At 44.4% G+C, this 22,937-nt stretch overlaps 1 protein-coding gene across 1 annotated transcript in view; it reads right to left on the bottom strand.

The window, feature by feature from the left end:
• LOC144892974 (ATP-dependent 6-phosphofructokinase, platelet type-like) overlaps positions 1-22,937 on the bottom strand; it is a 119,123-nt gene that overhangs the window by 90,472 nt on the left and 5,714 nt on the right. Inside the window, 2 exon segments of the mRNA XM_078782063.1 lie at positions 3,523-3,631; positions 22,455-22,499. Coding sequence (XP_078638189.1) covers positions 3,523-3,631; positions 22,455-22,499 — 154 coding nt within the window.

Consider the following 22,937-nt stretch of genomic DNA (forward strand, 5'->3'; position numbering starts at 1 on the left):
TTATATGCTCTACTGTGTTCCATTTTAGTTAACACTCAGAAACACTGATTTTCTGGAACAATTCGTTACCATAACATGATAATAGCATGTGCCATTTTAGTTAACACTCAGAAACACTGATTTTCTGGACCAATCCGTTACCATAACACGATAATAGCATGTAAAAGGCAGCACACATATGACTATAAAATCAGGCACAGCAGCAGTTTTTCAAATGTGACAATTACTAGCACATAAGTGAGGTTTGTTAACTGCAACCAAAGCACACTTTTAATGCTGATCTTGCACATACATGGAAAGTGTTTTATCCCATTACATGCAGCAGAACGCATGATGGAGACAGAATCTTCATCCAATCCTGACCATGTAACAGTTCAAGTTGTGACTTCCGATTTTGAAAGTATGGTCTTCCACATATTCGATCCAGCAAGCACAGCCAGATTTCAGTTTGGAAAATGGGATGAATAATCTTTCGAGTTGATTAGAATGCCGTTATTATTAGCCCTCGTTGGATTTCGTCTCGTCCGTCTGTCTGTCTGTCCACAACCATATCTCAGAGATGTATGGACCGATTTTGTTCATACTTGGCACAAAGACACATGGCGGTATACATATGCACATCATTTTGTTTTGCGATGCGATCAAAGATGGCCGACTAGCAGCCATTTTAGTTGCACAAACCAGAAAAACCAATATTGACCACGTCCTCAACCATTTCCTGGACATGAATTTACCGATCTAGTTCAAATTTGTCACACAGGTAATGAATGATGGATTTATATATGCCCATCATTTTTTTTTCGAGATCAGATCCAAGATGGCCGACTGGCGGCCATTTTGTGACTTAAACATGCCTCCATCCATTTCCTGGACAGTGGACATGCATGGACCGATTTTCTTCAAACTTGGCACAAAGACAGTACATGAGTATGCATAAGCAGAAGATATTGTTTTGTAATCCGACCAAAGATGGCTGACTGACAGCCTTCAACTCCGTACAGCAAAATTACAAAAACCATGACGGGGGCCATGACATTTTATGTATTTTTCTTTTTGTTCAATGCAGATCTAACAGGCACAACTTTTACCATCCTTTACAGCTGTAATCATCCCAACAATCTCAGCTAGTGGAATAGAATTGTTGCGAGAATGTCATGTGACAAAATAGACAACCATTTCACTAAATATGACAGTTGGCTGTCAGAATAGAGTTGGATGAAGACCAATTTAATGCAAGAACTAGAACGGTAGAGCACATACCTCCACCAGGCTGAACAGTTTATGGTTGCTATCCCCTGAACCAAAATCTAATTGGCTTGTTCTTGTCGCCTAACCAACTCATCCACCAAGTTTTGTCATAACTCACCCACAACTTTTTTTAACTATGGTATATAATCGCTTTTCACCCGATCTCTCAATGGTGAAGAATCACTTACAAAATTAGATAATTCTCATATCCCAATCCTTATTCAGATCTTCATCATAATCAAATCGATTCGGTCTTGTCACATACCCAATCTGTCACCAAGTTTCGTCTGAATCTGCCCATAACTTTTTGAGATATCGTGCTATACAGTAATACCCCGACCTACGTCATTAATTGGTTCCATAAGCTGTGACGTAACTCGGTTTTTGACGTAAACCGAGCGTAATGTCTTAAAAATGCCTTAAAATGAAGACAAACACCGTAATTCGTAAAACTAGAGTAAATAACTGGAGGAGGCTGCGGCTTCGTCCTGAATCTTTGCCGCTCCCCGTCGGGAGTCCCTCCATTGTTGTCTATCGGTCGGGCCATTCCACATACTCATGCACCCAACCAAGCACTTCTTGCTACTCCCTGCACCACAGATGTCAATTTCCAAACAATTTACCTACTCCCTCTACCTAACTTTAAACTACCCTCCCCACGTATTTGTGAAGGGGTCCATCCTCCCCCATCCACTCCTTCGCACCATGCACTCCACACCACTCATTCCACACCATTCACTCCACACACCATTTATTCCCACACACCAAATATTCTCTCCATTTATCCACTTGCACCCCATGCAAGTCAATCACTCAACACCATTACACATGTCCTCAATACAGCACTCATACACTTTCTCAGGTAATCCCAGACCATTGCCTCATTTCACCAAGTTCAACGATAACCAGATTCTCACACACACACAACCATTCTCGACTAATGCCTCATTTCACCAAGCCCAAGAGGCACACACAATTACACACACACAGCATCATCTAACTAACTACTTCCCTCTAATACTTGTGCTTTCCCTGTCTTCCCTTATACTAAGCACTTCCCTCGTCATTAACATCCTTCTAATCTGACTACGTCCCCTCTACCTGTATCAAAGTCTCTACTTAAATCTCGGTCTCCTATTGTCATCCTTCTAAATCCCTAACAATATCCTAGCCTGCCCTCGGCTAGTTCACACTGCCAAACCCCATAAATCTACTGCTCCTTTGCCCCAACGTGAGGGATGGAAGAGCCACCATCCCTCTACATCGGACACTATCTCCCACTATCACCCCCCCCAGTCCTCTCGTACTATGAGCCCCCGTCATTGGAGGTACTGGGTCCTGCCTATATATATATATACAAACGTATACTGTACGTCCGAGCCGGCATCGTCATGTTTCGCCGTTGCCATGTTACGTTGGTTGTTTTACACAGTAAAGGAATAATCACAAAAATACCAGCGAAAGGCAAAGCAAGCACGCGACCGTACCCCAGGACAAAATGCATATGGCGTCGCCTTTGTTTTGAATGAGAACCAGCAGCTACGCGTACGTATACTGTACGTACATTTTAATATATTTTTAATGTGCTTTTTATTGTATTTTAAATTGTTTCGATCGTTAAAACATCAACGTTAAAACAACGATCAACCATCGTTAAAACATCCAATTGTTTAAATTGTTTAATTTTTTTCACGTCCGTAGGAGTGACGTAAAGTCACACATAATGACGTTCGCTGAACTGAAATTTACTCTAGAAGAGTGGCGTAAAGTCGGATTTGACGTAGGTCGAAATGGCGTAAAACGGGGGTATGACTGTATATCGCTTTTAGCCCGATCACTTATTGGTGAAAAATCACTTCAGGAATTGAATAATTCTCACATCCGAATCCATATTCAGATCTTCACCAAAATCTAAACGATTCGGTCTTGTCACATACCCAATCTATCCACGATGTTTCACCCGAATCCATCCACAATTTTTTGAGATATCTTGTTCACAGACAGACAGACAGACAAACAAACAAACAGACAGGGGTGAAATCATAACCTCCATCCACCGTCGGTGGCGGAGGTAGAGTACATTTTGTCATGCTATTGGAATAGTACATCATACAGCCACAGTCTGTATTTAATTACAAACATATTCATTTTCATTACACAATGGGGCCTAAAAAACTATACACACAATCCACATTTATTTAACTTCCACAAAAAAAAACATTTATTTTCCTTGCACACTCTCAAACACAGCCCGCTGTGGAGTATGCTCATTACCTCACTGAGAATGTCACAAAGTCGGTCCTCCCAACCATCCTCAGGAGGACACTCAGGGATGAAAACTCAATCAGCACCACAAGCGAGTGCACTCACTAATGCAAGATACCTGTACATGAAAGGTAAATTTTCAGTCAGCCAGCAACTAAGTTAATATCAGGATCATCAACGTAACAATGATTATTTTGTAGAAATTTCTTGATTTCTGTTGACATCAAATGAACAAATAAAACTTCCATAACAACTAGAATAATTATCCCCTCTCATTTGAGCCCATATGTATATTACTTTAGTGGTTTACAAGTGAATAAACATTTGCATGACGAGATGAATGTGGGACCAGTTAATTTTTTTGAAGGGGGAAGGCAGATTTGATGACACCTCAAGGGTAGAAGTGGAGGAAGTAAGGGATGAAGAATCAGGGGACACTTCGACTGGGAAACAATAATGGAAGCCATTATGTATGGCATAACAATTGAAGAGAAAAGTTCTGCCTTTTACTTGTTTAATAACTTCCGTGAAAATCTGCCAACATCACTGCATTGATTCTGCTAAAATATGCCAACAATCTAAAAAGGTGCAAAAACGGATACCCTTAACTACAGACCTATCAGCTTACTTCCAATCATAATCAGCAATAGAATCCATTATCACAGTAGATATGAAAACCTTCCTTTTCTCCAACAACCTCATCTCAGATCACCAATTTGGTTCCAGACCAGGTCTCTCCACCTTGGACATGATGCTTATACTCATCCAACAATGGATTGAGGCCCTCATTGTCAGACATGAATTCAAGGCCGTCTCTCTAGAATATCTCGTATCCGTAGAATATCTCGTATCGTGTACATCTCTCTAGAATATCTCGCGCTTCTGTCAAAAGTCACAGCTAAATACATGGGATACATCTCGAGATGAAGCCGCTTTCCACAACTAATTATGCACTGGCAGATTTAGTATCCAAATGGAAAGCCATAACAACTGTTTTAGTAAGGTTTGGCTTGATTCTCCATCTTTGGAAGTAGCCGTTGGGTGTAGTCAAGACATAAGTAAGAGTTACGCCAACTTTTCGCAGGGTTTGATCCTGTGTAGCCAACGCAATATCATCAGTATATCTATATATATATGTCAAGTAGTAGATTTGTTATTGCCTAAAGTTCAGTTATAGACGTTGGTTGCTAATGTGTTATGATTTAAATCTGGTTTAAAAATGCTATTTTCATGAGGTCATGCTGAACAAATTGTATACGTGTGCTTTTTCAAGGCTAGATAACATAAACCTGTTGTTTTTACCATATGTATTTTGTATTAATCACAGCGACGCCTAACTCTGTATAAACATGCTTTGAATTACTCATGTGAACCCATATATTTGCTCTGGGTTTGTTTGGCTAAGCATACACTCTCCTCTTTGTGAGTTACATTTCTGTTTTCTCGGAGCCCAGAGAAACATTTGGTCCAAATGATAAGGAAGGGCTGACTCCCCCGAATGATAACGGTGGGAGGGACTCTCGCCAGTCGCTTCGTTCTCTCGGAGATTTTCTGATAATCGTATTCGTATATAAGTGAATGAGAATCAATGCGTTTTCAGGAAGGCTTGACGTGGCATGAGACTGGCTCTTGCTATAGATGTCTTGGCCTCCTCCGGATCTGTATAAGTTGGGTTTTAATAAAGCTGCGCCATTCCAGGCTATTGTGGACTTCTTTTGCAAACGAAGAGCTGATTCTTCACAGATGGTACCAGGAGTGGGGTGTCAACAGACGCGGAGGACGGGAAACGGAGCCCGAGGGACAGGAGGAAGGCTGACCTGAGGCCGGCGCCGGCACGTTGATTTGATTAAAGGTGGGAGTTGTTTTATATCAGAGGGCTATTATTCCAAATTCGTACCTTCCTCCCTCGCGCGGGTTCAGTCTCCTTGTCTTCCGCGCTGTCTGCACTCGAACAGAAATTGTAAGTAAAGGCTCATTTAGGCCTCAGAATGACGCGGTTTTGTTAAAGCCAGGATAAACAAGTAAGGATAAACAAGTAAGGACTTAACAGTAAGCTTAAAGTTACAGTTAGCACCAGGAGGGGAAAATGAGGTCGGACAGCCATATAGGTTGAAACCAGGTGGCCAAGATTTTTCCAGGAAGGAACAGCCCAGAGACAAGATGGGGTATGCCATTGCATGCCAGGGAACGAAGGGCTGTGGCTAAACTTAGATAGAAGGCCATAGGAACATAGAAGGCCATAGGAACATGGCCAGTAAAAGGATTTGCGCAGGATATCGGTGAAGATAACGTTCGGTACAAGGGAAGGGGGGAAAGTGAGGTCGGACAGCCATATAGGTCGAGCCAGGCCGAGAACTTTCCAGGAAGGAACAGCCCAGAGACAAGATGGGGTATGCCATTGCATGCCAGGGAAGGAGGGCTGTGGTTAACTTAGACGGCCAAAGGGACATGGCCAGGAAGGGTGAAATGCGTAGGTACCAGGTAGGTTTGACAAGAAGGTAGTGACAACTACGAGGTCAAGCCAGGAAGCTCTAGACTAAGTTCTAGACAAGAGGTCCAGATAAAGCAGGCCAGGATCTGGTGGACAAGAGAAAATAAATAAGCTCACAGGAAATGGGCCAGGTGGCCACAGGGTGAGAAGGACAGGTTAGGTTTTGAAATATTGAAAATTGAAGCAGGAGCTGCATTGTAGGAATTTGAAGCTTCAGAGCCAAAGGAAGCAAGTTCAGGAAGCAAAGTTCAGGACAAAACAATTAAGGAGGTAGTTAAACAAGTAAATCAGCGAGTGATGCCGCTGGACCAGATACCAGACCAAGACCCCCCACCCCCCCAAGACCTGAGCTCAGTCCCAGGGCTCTAGGCAACACCCCAACACCCCGCCCTGCCTTCCCTTTTTTTTTCACCTCAACCAACCCCCGTCCAACCCGTCCCAAAAATCCTTTTCCTTGAATGAGAGACGTAACATGAATGAGCAAAGATTGTTTGGGAGTGGCTGGAGAAAGGCATGATTTGAGTCGATCTGAGTTTCGCGCGAAGAATGGGAGACTCACTCGTATATGAATGAGGAATGAATGTATATTGGGATGTTAATTGACGTGTGTGTCTGGCCAATGTGTTTGTCTGTGTGTCATGTGCAAAGCAGAGGGTTTCGGTGTGAAACTTTGTAAGCGATCTGCTCGACTTGGGGGAAATTCAGGCCGGGAATGTCCATTTTAACGTCTATCCGAGAGAACAGGCGAGGTCCTGAACTGAGTCCGGATTTTCATCTGTTTGGGAGTTGTTTGGGAAGCGAATTGATATAAATCGGGTCAGGAAAGCACCCGGAGTGCCCTTGTCGATCTACTGTTGATATGAAGCGGTTTCTTGGAGATGGTTGCAGAATTCGAATCAATATGTGTGTTTTACTTGAATTGAAGAGTTCATTCAATGGCAGATATTGTGTATTGTATGTGTGGGATGTATCGCTGAGGCAGCTCACCTTTGGAATTGGTGTCATATAGTGCATTTTGGGTCAGAGAGGTCAAGCGTCGGAGATCCTGTTTTTTGCGATGTTTACGAGCTAGGGATGAGTTCTGACAGCTCAATGTTCTGCAGCTCACTACATGTCAGGTCGCAGATTTGTTATGACAGCTTTTCGCACTTTGTTATGACAGCCGACTGCATGTCCCAACGTAAGGTAAACCCCGCCGCGAACGCGAATAGAGCGGCGTGCAGGGAGTGTTGGGATTCGTGTGGAGGCACGAGGGTGCGCGCCAAGACGGGGGGCGGCGTGGCGTCGTCGCGTTGAGATGGTTGTGCCAGGTCGATCGGCGATCTCTGAATTTAAATCGGATTTTTGTCATGTGTGTTGTGAAATTAAACGTCTATCCGAGAATCCTGGCAATGTTCGTTTAATTATCTGCTCAGAGTGCCGGCGATAACTCGCCCACTCTCAGAGGAGGATGTGTGCCCAAATGCATTGTGGGTCATTTCGACTTTGCTGGATGTCGGACGTTCATGTCAGACGAGCCATGTCGGAATAGTGGCCGGCTGCGACATATATGCCAGGCAATGTCACAGGACGAATACGTTATTTATAAGATGGATAGATGGATGGATTTATTTAAGATGGCTAAAATAAACGATTTCAAGACAGAGTAATTAATTTCCGGAGCCAAGTTCCAACAGGAAGTCTTGTTCATACAGTAAGGTACAGTGCGGAGTGGCGGCTGGAAGATGCATCGAGGCATTTGTGTTGATCGATGCGGACACAGATTTAGTATGCTGGTAAGGTTAAGTTATTAAAATTGGAAATTCAATAATTTGAGCAGAAATGTCACGTTTCCAACAGAACGCTGATCCGAGGAAGGAGGACGGTTGAGGTTTCAACTGTCGGTATGTGGTGTGGCTTGTGCCAAGGTGTGGGCGCGAGGAGGTGTGTTGATGAAGCGTTGTGCGAACGAGGAGGGATGTGCGAAAGGTGCACCAGGTAGAGAGGTGCTGCATTGTAGAGCACGTACGGAAGTTCCTGGACGGATTGTGACGGTTGTTGGATTCGTAGGAGCTAGCATTTTGCGATGTAGAGCCTCAATAAGGGTCATTTGTCTGTCTGGATGTGGTTCTTGCAGGGAATGACGCCGGACTTGTATTATTTGCGGAAAAATAAAGCGCTGGTTACCCCAATTCGAAGTTTGACCTTTTAAAGTTTAGTTGACCTTTGTTCGAGATATGCAAGGGAAAGGTCAGAGGTAATTCACTAACCTTGGAAGAACGACAGGCGGAGTCAGTCTACAGGGTGTTGCTTTAACGACAGGATATATAGGACTTAAATCTGGAGAATATCGGGACATCATATTGTGAGTAATTATGATCTGTTTAAGTGTAAGAGGCGGTGGAGAAGAAAGGGGTGATGAAAAGTTATTTGTTTAGTGTGAAGTAGGTTGGTTGCTTACTTGTCACAGTAAGATGAGAGTTGTGTTTTTAAGCTTGGTCTTTGAATGAATTGTTGCTTGGAATGTGTTGATTGGAAAAGTGATTTCTGATCGCTGATCCGATCTGGTTTTGAATTGTTTGATTTAATTTTGAGTTGATTGGAGGTAATAAGGATTTGTGTTGATTTCCTGATTTGAGTTGATCTGGAAACAAAGACAGATGGGATTAATGTGTATATCAGGAACAATTTGGAAAAGAAATATGGATATATGACATTGCTAAAATATAACCAAGCAATTGAGAGTTCTTGGGTTAATGGGATATAAATAAATGCATCTACAAGTTGATGGTTTATAAAAATTTAGTTCTGGATGATACTTAAACGATGAACAATGTTGGCAATATACAAAGAATGTGACTTGTTTTTTGGGGGGAAAACATGTGGTTTAAAATTGGTTGGCTAAGTTTTAAAGATGGAGATGTTTCGCAGAACTCTTATGATTATTTATATGAGTGGTGGACTATTCCATGGAGAAGCATGGTATGGTATAAAAATAAAGAGGGAGTATCCAGGAAAAAGATGTTCAAGTGAACTTTGTGCTGTGAAAAGAATGTCGAGTTAATGGAAGTGTTTTGTTCGATTAATTTTGTTCAATTTGTGTTCAAATGACCATCGATGTTGGGGGCAAAGTTATGGGTGAATTTGGTGAGTGGTTGTGGGCAAACGAAGATTAATTTAGATTTATCATAGTTAAGTTCGAGGAAGTTGATTTGAAGCCAGAATTTCATTTGGATGCCAGAAAGGAGAAAGGAGATGCTGAAAGCCAGAAAGGAGATGCTGTTGTCTACTCTGAATGACAGGTGGCGGTATCCAGGGCGCTGAGGAGTTTGTTCACGTTGTAAAGTTTGTTTATTTAGTTTGTTTATTGTAGAGAAGAGTGCTTTTGGGATTCCGGAGCCAGAGTGGATAATTTGAGAGTAGTAGGTGGTCCATGTGAAGCTTGGGAGTGAACTGATTTGGGTTTAATAGGCACAAGCTGGTCTAAACAGGGTGAGGAGGATGGCGTGATTGATGATGTCAAAGGAGGCGTTGAGGTGAGGAGGATGAAAATGTTGAGGTTGCCGGCATCAGAGGAGAGAAAAGGTCGCTGGTGATTTTGAGGAGAGCAGTTTCAGTACTGTGGCTGGAGCAGAATCCGGATTGGGATGTTTCATACAGGTTATTGGCAGAGTGGTGATGTTTGAGTTGAGTGGCCACAGCACGTTCCAAAACTTTTGACAGAAAGGGTAGGTTGGAGATGGGTCTGAAGTTATTTAGGGTGTCAGGGTTTAGTCCAGGGTTTTTCCAAAATGGGGGTGAAGTTTCACGAGTTTTTGGGGAAATCGGTATGTGAAGCTGGATTAAGTTGGAACTGCTTGATGAGCCATGGAGATGGATTGGGTTTCGTTGTTGGTTGTCTGGGAGTTCGGTTGTTGCATTGCCAAAGGTTTCTGTGTGGTGGACACACTGGTTGGCTGTTGTCTTGTGTGACGTGGGTGGAGATGTATGTGGCTGTGTGTGGCTGCCTGGAGGGGAAGACGGCTACAGTGGTTGATATTGGTTGTGGGTTGTCCGGGGTGCTTCGATTTGCATAGGGGGTGAAGATTGGGATATTACATTATTTTAAGTAAGTATTGGTATGAGTAATTATGAGTTATTATGAGTAATTAGTGGTATGAGTATTAGTTATGAGTAAGTGATTATTTTAGTAAACTTACATGTTTCGCTGTGTTGTGGATCTGGGGATAAGCTAGTTTGATGGGTACCCTGGGGTCTTCGGCGTGTCTATGTGTTTGGCTGTCTGTCACACCGGACTCTTGAATGGGTTTTCATGAGACGAATTTCAGACATAACAGTGAGAATCTATTTTGAGCGAATCACAGTGGGTGAGGAAAACATTGTGTGTGACCAGACACCAGAACTGACCAGAATTGAAATTGGAAGTAGACCAGGTTATTTCTATTATTTGTTTATTCGTGAAAATAAATAAATAATAGGGGGAGGTTAATGGAGGTTAATGGTGGTTTGTTTGTGTTAATGGAGGTTAATGGTGGTTTGTTTGTGTTAATTCTAGTTGAAACTCTCGCTGAAGTAATTTTCGTTTATTTTTATTTTTTGATTCGATTTGAGAGTTGAGATGATTGATTTTTTATTAATTTTATAATTTTATTTTTATTGATGTTGGAAACAGGTAATGGGATGCTGAGAGAAGGATTGAATTTAATTTGAATTGGACTGGATTAAATGGGATTGAATTTAAAAATTGAATATTGAATAAAATTGGATCCACTTGGAAAAAAGTGGATTAGGAAATTGGAGACCTGTAGACCAGGCGCTCCCAGGAGACTTGTGGACCAGGTGTTCCACCAGAGGAAAAAGACCAGGTGTTCGTGGAGCACTTCACCTGCAAGAACGCCTTGGAACCAAGGTGGAAGGGACCAGTCCAGGTGTTGCTGACTACACCAACGGCAGTCTTTTGCGAGGGCAAGACTTCGTGGATCCACGCCACGCACTGTAAGTTGGCCATACAAGCACCAGACACTACACCACAGCAACCACAGTAAGGATGGGCCTAATCATAGGTACAATACTATTGATAGCGACAGCAGCTAGGGGAAACTCCGATTCCAATAGATGCGAAAACGAAACCCGACACCTCACCGTAACATGGGGACAAAGAGTATCACTACCATGTATCGAACAGAAAGCCCTGCACACAAATTGGGTGAACATAAATTGGCTAGCACTGTCGGCAGGGCCTGGACGCGTTGGCATGATACTACAAAAGCAACGAGAGTTCCGGGAAGACGGGCAAGCTAGCATTAAGACCTTGGCCCAACCAGGATACCAATGGGGAACCCCTGATTTTAAGCTACAAACACGCACGCGCCTAGAGAAAGGCATGACTATGCAGGTCCGGTGCAGCGTCTGGACCCCTGGCGCGGCCGGTGGCGAAAAGAACTACATACCATGCATCGAATACATACTCACGCCACAACCCCAGAATAAGGCCCCAAAGAAGGGTGAAAACACATATTGGAAAGTGGCCAGGGAAGTGGCAACAATTCAAAATAGGACACACTGCTGGTCGTGCATGCACTTTCCCCAAGCAGGCACCACAGGAATACACATGATAGTGCTACCTCTGTCCCTCAATGACCTCTGCTCACAACCTATCGATTCCCCATGTTTAGTCACCACGCTGGAAAGAGAAGGGGTTGACAACGGCAAGAGTTGCAATCGACAATTTAATTATCGCCCGTCAATGATTGCCCATGTGGCCGAGAGGCCTGCCCCCGTCTGGGTCAAACCACAGAAAGGGAAGGTCTGCCTCCAGGGTTCCGGCCACTTGCGTATGGGAGAATCAGAATGCGCCTACACTCTCCCCGGGAAGCTGGGACAAGGGAGCTCGGGGATTACATTACGAATAGTACTGCAAGATAAACACAACCACAACATAACGGCTATAACATTCTCTAGGGGGGTTAGTAGGATTAATGGGGTGGTAAAGGGACTCCAGTGCTTATCCACCCACCTGGTCCCACCCCATGGGACAATGTTTATATGCGGCGACAAGGCTTACCCCTATTTACCAAATAATTGGGGGGGCACATGTTATCTGGGTTCAGTCCTTCCTGACGTTGAGATACTGGATGAGCTAGACCCAAAGTCCTTGGACAGGCGTTATAAGAGGTCAGTCATGAACGAAGATGGAACCACTAAACTACACGGGAGCCTAGGGGAAAAGGTGTTTGGTTTCTTCTTCCCAGGAGCGGGCACAGTCATGGATAGTTTCCGGATAGATAAATTGGCTTTGGCCCTAGAAAAGGTGGCAAACGACACCGCTACGGCTCATGACATACTATTGGACACGGTAATTCACATGCGTACAATGGTGATGCAGAAGTGAGACTAAGGGAAACTAGCCACGCCCTGACGATCGATCGGATCGCGCGCGAAAATTCTTATACATTTAGCTGGCTCACTGACTGGTTCCAGGGATGGACGGGCACCATAGTGAAGTGGTTATTGACCGCACTGGCTGTGATAATCGGGGTAGTAATTTGGGGGGCACTAATGAAATCTCTAGTCCTCCTCTGTATGAGAAAGTATTTTACAGGATGGAAAGTGAAGAAGCCGCCGACAACAACTATGGCTCTGACCACAGAGGCCGTCGACCTGAACGGGTCCTTCAACAAGGCAGTTGCGACCGGCGCTCCAGAAAATTGCATTGAATTTTGTGGCAACTGTGATACTTGTGTGGATCCCATGTGGGAACTGGCTGCTGCCTGTAACGGTGTATGTGATGACTGTGATACTTGTGCTATAAACCCCTTGCGTGTACTGGCTAACGCTGCTTATGTATTACAAGCTGACAGCTGCACGCCCCCTTTAAACCCAACTATGGATCTGATTGCGACGCTGGGTCTGGCGGTCGAGGGACCCGACGTGGATATCCTAGACCCGCAAGCCGACCAGGCGCCCAAGGGAGACTTTGACATAAAAGGAAGTTCCTCTCTTTGCTTCATATGTATTAAGTTCAAATGCTTCAAGTGAATCGGATTTTTACGCTCTGTACCCTGACCAGGAAATTGAGACACAAGATACTGACAATATTATGTATTCCCCAGAACAGCAGCACGTGAGGGACCTCATGGGCATGATCGTTGATTAACTTCGAAGATCTGCAAGGACTGAGTCTGCAAAGGGTGGGGGGAGCAAGTTCCGCAGGGGAGGTGACGGGCCCTCTGGCGGAGCAGAACCTCATCTGGACCAGACGCCTTCGTTGTGGATCCGAAACGTTAATGGACTTTCATGTTCTGAGCCCTCAGGCTCCGAGCACGCACCACACGACACGTTCGCCAAATGCACGGGCGAGGCGCTTTGGGCGCACGATATGCCCTTGGGAGATACCCGCATTACACAATTATTTTTTCAATACCCGCATTACACAATTATTTTTCAATAAAGCCCAATGTGGCACGTTGTCTCTTAAGATACTTTGTCTCGACGAGACAAGAGGAAGGAATGTCAAGTAGTAGATTTGTTATTGCCTAAAGTTCAGTTATAGACGTTGGTTGCTAATGTGTTATGATTTAAATCTGGTTTAAAAATGCTATTTTCATGAGGTCATGCTGAACAAATTGTATACGTGTGCTTTTTCAAGGCTAGATAACATAAACCTGTTGTTTTTACCATATGTATTTTGTATTAATCACAGCGACGCCTAACTCTGTATAAACATGCTTTGAATTACTCATGTGAACCCATATATTTGCTCTGGGTTTGTTTGGCTAAGCATACACTCTCCTCTTTGTGAGTTACATTTCTGTTTTCTCGGAGCCCAGAGAAACATTTGGTCCAAATGATAAGGAAGGGCTGACTCCCCCGAATGATAACGGTGGGAGGGACTCTCGCCAGTCGCTTCGTTCTCTCGGAGATTTTCTGATAATCGTATTCGTATATAAGTGAATGAGAATCAATGCGTTTTCAGGAAGGCTTGACGTGGCATGAGACTGGCTCTTGCTATAGATGTCTTGGCCTCCTCCGGATCTGTATAAGTTGGGTTTTAATAAAGCTGCGCCATTCCAGGCTATTGTGGACTTCTTTTGCAAACGAAGAGCTGATTCTTCACATATATACTTCTTTGAAGTGGCAGAACAGCATACCCTTCATTGAAAAGAGTGATATATATATATATATATATATATATATATATATATATATACTTCTTTGACTCTCTCTGAGGCATGTCAGAAATGTGTACAGTGCATTCAAAAAGTATTCAGACCCCTTCACTTTTTTCACATTTGTTATGTTGCAGCCTTATGCTGAACCTGGGGTGTACCCCGGTTTAGAATAGGTACACCGTATCCCTGCGTGTCGTAAGAGGCGACTGAAAGGGTTGGCATCAGGAAGGGCATCCGGACATAAAAACATTGCCTCAAAAAGAGAACCATGACAATTACAACTAGATATGGGCAGGGTACAGCCCGAAGTACCCCGTGGGGGATCCCACTCCCTCTCGTCAAAACTCAAGGTGGGGAACCCGATCGAAGCAAGGGTGGAAATCACTCCATTTATGACGACGAAACGTCTGATGCCCGAAGTGGAGGTCGGTTTCTGAGGTTTGGGACATGGAATGTAGGGACAATGACAGGGAGATCAGGAGAAGTGGTGGAAGTATTGGTCAGAAGTAGAGTGGACATATGTTGTGTGCAGGAGACGAGATGGAAGGGAAGTGGTGTGAAAATGGTGAAGGGTAGGCAGGGACAGAAATACAAGTTTGTGTGGCAAGGGTGCCCAGAAGGCGTGAATGGTGTTGGTGTCCTGTTTTCTGAGGAGTTTGTAGACAGTGTGGCGAGTGTGACTAGAGTGAGTGAAAGGTTGATGATGGTGAAAATGATGATTGGAAAGCTCTTGGTGAACGTCATCTCGGGATATGCTCCGCAGGTTGGTCAGAGCGATGGAGAGGCCAAGTTCTGGTGTGCAATCAGGAAGCTGATGGAAAACCTGAAAGATAAGCAAGTTGCCGTGGTCGGAGGAAACCTAAATGGACATGTGGGAAGGAGTATGGACGGTTTTGAGGGAGTTCATGGGGGTTACGGATATGGTGTGAGAAATGGAGAAGGTGAAAGGATTTTGGAGTTTGCTGATGGAGCTGATTTGTTGATTTGTAATACTCAGTTCCAGAAAGAGGATAATAAGCTTTTTAAATACACGTCAGGTGGGTCGACGACAACCGTTGACTACCTGCTGGTGCGTAGGTGAGATAGGGGGGCACCTCCGGGACACAAAGGTGATCCCGGGGGAGGAGGCTGTTTCACAGCACCACTTGGTTGTCTGCGACATAAGGGTGAAAGGTGCGAGGAGAGCTCGGCGGGTGAAGTACCAACCGAGAATGAAGGTGTGGAGGTTGAAAGAGGTGACAGTGAGGGAGGCATTAAAAGAGAGGCTGAGTAGTGAGTATGGTAGAGGATGATGTGGTTGAGCTTGAAAGTGGTTGGATGTCAATGAAAGATAGTCTGTTGGGAGCCGTTGGTGAGGTATGTGTATGGACAAAAGGACCACCGAGGCACTCGGAAACATGGTGGTGGGATGATGAAGTTGGAAAGAAGATTGACGAGAAGAGGAAGAAGTTCAAGGAGTGGCAGAAGGCAAAGGGTATGGGGGCAGAAAAGGCAGAGCATGAAAGTTAGAAGGCTGCAAAGAAAGAGGTAGCAAAGGCGCAGGAGGCATGTAGGAAAATGTTCGGAGAACGCTGGGATTTGGAAGAGGGTCAGAGAGCAGTATTCAGGATTCCAAAGCAGATAGCGAAAGAGAGGTGTGATGTGATTGGTGTGAGTTGCTTGAAGGATGAAGTGGGACAAATCGTTGTGGACCCAGATGGAATTAAAGGAAGATGGAAGAGATATATGGAAATACTGTTGAATGCAGAGAATGAATGGGATGGCAACATCGAGAGTAACCCAGTTTTAGGACCAGCAGAGAAGATAACTGAGAAGGAAGTTGAGGAAGCAATAAAAGCAACGAAGAGTAGAAAAGCGGGAGGGCCGACGGGAGTTGTGGGAGATATGTTGAAGGCAGCGGGAAATTGGGGTGTGAAGAGAATTACAGAGATCTGCATTCTGGTGGTGAAAGAAGGCCGCATTGAGGTGGACTGGGAACTGAATACCCTCGTCCCTCGATACAAGGGGAAAGGTGACCCTCTAGACTGTGGCTCGTATCGAGCAAGAAAGTTATTGGAGCATGGAATGAAGGTATTGGAAAGGGTGTTGGAGAGGAGGATAAGGAAGAAAGTGAAGATTGACGAAATGCAGTTTGGATTTATGCCGGGAAGAGGAACGACAGACGCGCTTTTTATTGTGAGGCAGTTGCAGGAGAAGTACATGGAGAAGAGGAAGACGTTTTCTTGGGTTTGTTCATCTGGAGAAAGCATTCGATAGGGTTCCACGCGAAGTAGTGACATTGGCATTGAGGAAGTTAGGACTGGAGGAATGGTTGATCAGAATAGTGATGGCAATGTACGAGAGAGCGCACACAGCTGTAAGGACGAAGGACAGGAACAGTGGTGAGTTTGAGGTGAAGGTGAGGGTGCATCAGGGGTCGGTACTAAGTCCACTACTATTTGTAGCTGTGATGGAGGTGCTGGCTCAGAACGTAAAGGAGGGTTTACCGTGGGAGTTGTTGTATGCAGATGATCTGGTGTTGATTGCGGAAAGTATGGATGGACTGAAGGAAAAGATGAACAAGTGGAAGGAATGTATGGAGACAAAAGGTCTGTAGGTGAATATCGGAAAGACGAGAGTGATGGCAAGTGGTAAAGCATGTGGTGAGGTGGAAAGAACTGGGAAGTGGCCCTGTGCTGTGTGCAGGAAGGGTGTCGGAGTGAATTCCATTCAATGTACAATGTGCGCTGAGTGGGTTCATCAAAAATGTGGTGGTTTGAGAGGGTCATCAACCAGTGTGGCAGCTACATTCAAGTGTAAGGTGTGCACAGAAGGAGCTGCAGATGGAGGAAATGTTGAGTTGGATCTTGGAGATGGCGTGAAGCTGGAAGGTTTGAAAACATTTTGTTACCGAGGAGACATGCTGAATGGAGAAGGTGGATCAGACTCGGCAATGGTTGCTCGAGTGAGATGTGCATGGAAGAAGTTTCGGGAACTGAGTGGCGTGCTGACGAGGAGGGGAGTGTCGTTGAAGCTGAAGGGAAAGGTGTACGCTGGATGTGTGAGAAGTGTTTTGATTTATGGGAGCGAGTCATGGGTAATGAACATAGAGCAGCAACGAAGGCTGGAAAGGGTGGAAATGCGAATGGTTCGGTGGATGTGTGGAGTATCGTTGAGAGAGAGGAAGACAAATGATGAATTGTGAAAGATGATGGGAATAGAGCCTGTGATGGATGCTGTGAAGTGAAACAGTTTGAGCTGGTTTGGTCATGTGTTGAGGAAGGATGAAAGTGACTGATTGAGAAGAGTGATGGAAATGAATGTAGAAGGAAGTAGAGGACGGGGAAGACCGAGAAAGACTTGGCTAAAGATGGTCGAAGAAGAAATGAGGGCAAGGGGGTTATAACAAGGGGAGATGCAGAAAATAGGGCAAAATGGAGATCATCATGGGGACTGCAAGGCTAACCCCCACTCTTGCAGGTAAAATGGCCTTAAAATGCCTGTTGTTGTTTGTTGCAGCCTTTTGCTGAAATCGTTTAAATTCATTTTTTCCCTCATCAATCTACACTCAATACCCCATAATGACAAAGAGAAAACAGGATTTTAGAAAGTTTTGCAAATTTATTACAAAGAAAAAACTGAAATATCACATTGACATAAGTATTCATACCCTTTGCTATGACACTTGAAATTTAGCTCAGGTGCCTCCCATTTCTCTTGATCATCTTTGAGATGTTTCTGCACCTTGATTGGAGTCTACCTGTGGTAAATTCAATTGATTTGACATGATTTGGAAAGGCACACACCTGTCTATATAAGGTCTCACAGCTGACAATGCCTATCAGAGCAAAAACCAAGCCATGGCCAGACGGAAGCCAAACAGTTCAATCTTGGTTTCATCAGATCACAGAATCTTGTTTCTCACAGTCTGAGAGTCCTTTCGGTGCTTTTTTGCAAATTCCAAGCAGGCTTTCATGTGTCTTTCACTGAGAAGCGGCTTCTGTCTGGCCACTCTGCCATAAAGCCCAGATCGGTGGAGTGTTGCAGTGATGGTTGGCCTTCTGGAAGTTTGTCCATCTCCACACAGGATCTCTGGAGCTCAGCCAGAGTGACCATCGGGTTCTTGGTCACCTCTCTTACCAAGGCCCTTCTCCCCCGATTGCTCAGTTTGGCCGGGCAGCCAGCTCTAGGAAGAGTCCTGGTTGTTCCAAACTTCTTCCATTTAAGAATTATGGAGGCCACTGTGCTCTTGGGAACCTTCAATGCAGCAGAATTTTTTTTTGTGGGCTTCCCCAGATCTGTGCCTCGACACAATCCTGTCTCTGAGCTCTGCAGGCAGTTCCTTCGACCTCATGGCTTGGTTTTTGCTCTGATAGGCATTGTCAGCTGTGAGACCTTATATAGACAGGTGTGTGCCTTTCCAAATCATGTCCAATCAATTGAATTTACCACAGGTAGACTCCAATCAAGGTGCAGAAACATCTCAAAGATGATCAAGAGAAATGGGAGGCACCTGAGCTAAATTTCAAGTGTCATAGCAAAGGGTATGAATACTTATGTCAATGTGATATTTCAGTTTTTTCTTTTTAATACATTTGCAAAACTTTCTAAAATCCTGTTTTCTCTTTGTCATTATGGGATATGGGGTATTGAGTGTAGATTGATGAGGGAAAAAATGCATTTAAACGATTTCAGCATAAGGCTGCTACATAACAAAATGTGAAAAAAGTGAAGGGGTCTGAATACTTTCTGAGTGCACTGTATATTGCTTCACTATGTTTCAACAAGCAATATGGAGCAATATCATTAGTCGTTGATGAATTGCTCAATCTGAGCACCACACCTCTGGGTGACAGCTGCCGCATGGACACCGATGTAGTCAATGACTCACTCGGCTGAAAACTGGTGCTAGTATGCACCTGATTTCCCATTTGATGATGTTGTTTTTCAACCGTGCAGTGTGCGTGGGCCGTTTTCGTAGACTTTAACTTTGAGGAACCCCCATAGGTAGTAGTCAAGAGGAGATCTGGGGAGTGGGGTAGGTCATGGGTTGACCATCCGTTGAGAAATGAGTCGATTACCTAGGAAATGTCTCAAATACTGAAAAGCATCATTAGACATATGCGGTGGTGCACCGTCTTGCTGGAAGATGACTGAATTAAGTGATGCTTTGCTTCCTTCCTTTCCTTCCTTCCTTCCATGTGCGTCGTTTCATCAGGATGAAGATTACCGCACTGCCGCTGCGTGCAGCAATCTGTGCCAGAGGACCCTACGAAACCTTCTCTGTGCCAGAAGGAATCTTATCTGCAGCATGTGAATGTATTTATCTGTTTTGACTGTCATCGTTTGTCCAGCTTCATTTTCAAAGAGGAAAGGTCCTATTATACCGCTACATTTGATATCACACCAAACCGTTACTTTTAGTACAGAAACTGGTTGTTCTGTATGTTCACGTGGTTGGTGTTCTGCCCAAAATTGCATGTTCTATTTGTTCACAAGGCCACTGAGATGGAAGTGGGTCTCATCACTAAAGACGATGTTGTTGAGAAAATCCTGGTCTTCTTCAACTATTAGCTGGGCAAAGGCGGTGCAACCTTTTAACCTCTCCCTCTTATGTATTTCAGTCTGGCACTACAGTAACTGTATCTTGAATGGATCATCTCAGATCGTCGTGTATGATTCTATCAACGGTCGTGCAAGGAGTTCCCACCAGCTGCTGTGCACGTCAGTGTGTTGAATTTTCGAAGAAGCCTGAAAGCTTCTCCTACAGCATCTATCATCTATATGCAGATGTTCTCGCTGAAGATTTTCAACAACTGGGTCCTTTAATTTTGTCTTTTGCACTTTATGTCGCTAAACAATATCTTCGATGTTTTTGTATTGTGGAATTCCTACATGTGAACAGACCCTACATAACTGCCTTGGTGTGGAAACAAACATGTGACTGTTCTAAAAAAAAAAAAAACCCCCCATAAAATAAGTGTCCGCTGGGGCACAGATGTTAAACCCTTCTTTCACGTCAAAATAAGGCATTGCCACCCCTTGTACCCTGCCTGATATCTGATGCTACTCAGATGCAAGCAACAATGATTTCCACCCTATCTATACAAACTTTTACCCCATTCTGTCTCACTCTTTTATTCTAACAATGGGTTAATGCCCAAAAGTCAGCTTCTCCTTCTCCAAAAAGCATACATTCTGTTAATTTCATCCATTGTTCTACCTGTTAATTTCATCCATTGTTCTACCTGTCTGCTGATGCAGATCAACAGTAGCTTTCACAATTAAGATTCGTTATTCATTCTAAGATATCCTATACTAGTATTGACTAATATTGCTGTCCCTTCTCTGCCTTTCCACCAAGTTATTTCCAAATATTTACGTTTTCTCTTACATCTTCCACCCAACCTGCCATTGTTTTTCCTGAATTCAACTCAAATCATGAATCAAATCATGTTCCTCCCCCCTTTAAAATCATGTTCTTCCGCTCTTTCACTCCCTCTTTCTGTTCTCTTCACCCTCTCTTTTGCTCAAGGTCATCTGCCATCTGCTTTGAAATCAGCCAACATCACCGCTTTGCACAAAAAAGGTGCAAAAACAGATCCTAGCAACTACAGACCAATCAGCCTTCTCCCAATTATCAGCAAAGTCATGGAATCCATCATTGCTTCAGATATGAAATCTTTCCTCTTCTCCAATGGCTTGATCTCTGACCATCAATTTGGTTTCAGACCAGGTCACTCTACTCTGGACATGCTGCTTCTGCTTTCTCAACAATGGATGGAGGTCCTCAACACCAAACAGGAAATTAGAGCTGTCTCCCTTGACATATCACATGCCTTCGATACGGTCTGGCACCCCGCTCTGCTCACCAAACTCTCCTCCTTTGGTATCCATGGAAATCTCCACGCATGGCTGGCGGACTTCCTCTCTGGTCATAGTCAACGTGTGGCCCTGAATGGGTTTCTCTCATCTCCTCTTCCTGTTCAGGCTGGAGTTCCCCAAGGCAGTGTTCTGGGCCCTGTGCTTTTTCTGGTCTTCATCAATGATCTCTCTGACTCTCTTGAAAATCCTCTCTATCTCTTTGCTGACGACTCTACTCTCTGTCGCATTTCATCTCTCTGTCGCACTCTCTGTCGCATCGAATGGAGCATTCCTCATCCCTCAGATCGGCAGTCTGCAGCCTCCTCACTCTCTGCAGACCTGGACAAAATCACAGACGGGGCAAACAAATGGAACATGTCTTTCAATCCTGACAAATCTCACACTCTTACGATGTCTCTCCGAAAAGACCGACTGGACAACCCTCCCCTCCACTTTCTGAATAATCCTCTCCAAGAAGTTCTGTTACTCAATCTTTTGGGTCTCACTATCTGCCATGATCTTTCCCGGGAAAACCACATTTCAAATCTGGCCTCCAAAGCCAGTCGCCGACTGGGCATCCTCCGTCGTGCGAAGTCCTTGCTTGGTACACCTGAGCTCCTCACCACTTACAAGGCTTTCATCCGCAGCTCTATGGAATACTGCTCTCCCCTCTGGTCTGGTGCTCCTGCCTCACACCTCGCTCGTCTTCACGCTGTTGAAACCAAAGCGTTCAGAATCATTGGAATCTCCCGCGATGAAGCTAACTCCAAGGGCCTTTCACTCACTCACCGCAGGCAGGTTGGTGGTCTTTCCATCTTCTACCGACTCCTCTCTGGCCTTGCCCCCCCAGCTCTCTCTGGGCTCTGTCCCCCAAATATTCCTACAGGTCGCACAAGATCTGCCTGCAACCCTCTTATGGTTAAACTGCCAAAATCAAGACTTTCTGCTCACCTTCACTCCTTCATTCCTCTTTTCTCCCACCTCTGAAACAAACTCCCTCACTCTCTTCAATCCTACTCCACCCTCCAGGTCTTTAAAACAGCTGTTCACCACCATCTCTTATCCTCTCCCATCCAAAACCTTGATCTTTTCTACCCCCGCTAATTTCGGTCCCCTTGTGTTTTATACCTCCCCCCCCCGCCTTCCCACGCCTCCTCCCCCCAAGCCCTCTCCCTCCCACACTTCTCCCTGCTCTCAAATGTTGTGTTTGTGTGCTTCCCCTTCTCTCCCCATCTTGTCTTCCGCTCCCTCTTTTTATATATTTTGTTTGTCTGGTTGATTTGTTTGTGAAATAAATGTTAGCTCTTTCACGAGCCTCGATTCAGTATACAAAAAAAGAAAAAAGAAAAAAAGAAAAAAAATCAACACCACTCAACCAACCCATTTCCCCCAATGAATATGTAGAGGGCCCCTGGCCCCTTTCTTATTGTGTACAGCATGTTATGTACTTGACTCACCCACAGTGCCGTCCCATCACTTCCAACACAAATGTACGCTGGTGACTGCAAGGATACACAAACATAGAAAAATTCAATCAGCTAATAATTGTTGCCACTATGTGATAACTATATCAAAACAATGGTCAAATGCAATGCTAATACAAAGAGGAATAAAATGTCAATGCAACACCAAAACAACCGATATGTCCAAGACAACATTGGCGTGCATATGACCACATTACAAAAAAGAAAATAAACACATTACAAGCAGAGAGCTGTTACGTTATGCAAATGATGTGTGTACAGCATATGGTTAATGTTCTGAGAAGGTGATGGGAAGTAATGGGAGTAATATAGCCTAGTTATGCTGTTAGTACATGTTTATTGTATGCGTACGATATCTCTATGAAAATGCTAGCACATGTGTCGCAAGTCTGTTCAGGAGATGGTAATCTCGTGTCCCCCCTCCATCTCCGCATGTGTCCAAGTCCCCACTTCGCC

This window comes from Myxine glutinosa, chromosome 7 (assembly GCF_964187855.1).
Source record: "Myxine glutinosa chromosome 7, kmMyxGlut1.1, whole genome shotgun sequence".
Taxonomy (NCBI): domain Eukaryota; kingdom Metazoa; phylum Chordata; class Myxini; order Myxiniformes; family Myxinidae; genus Myxine; species Myxine glutinosa.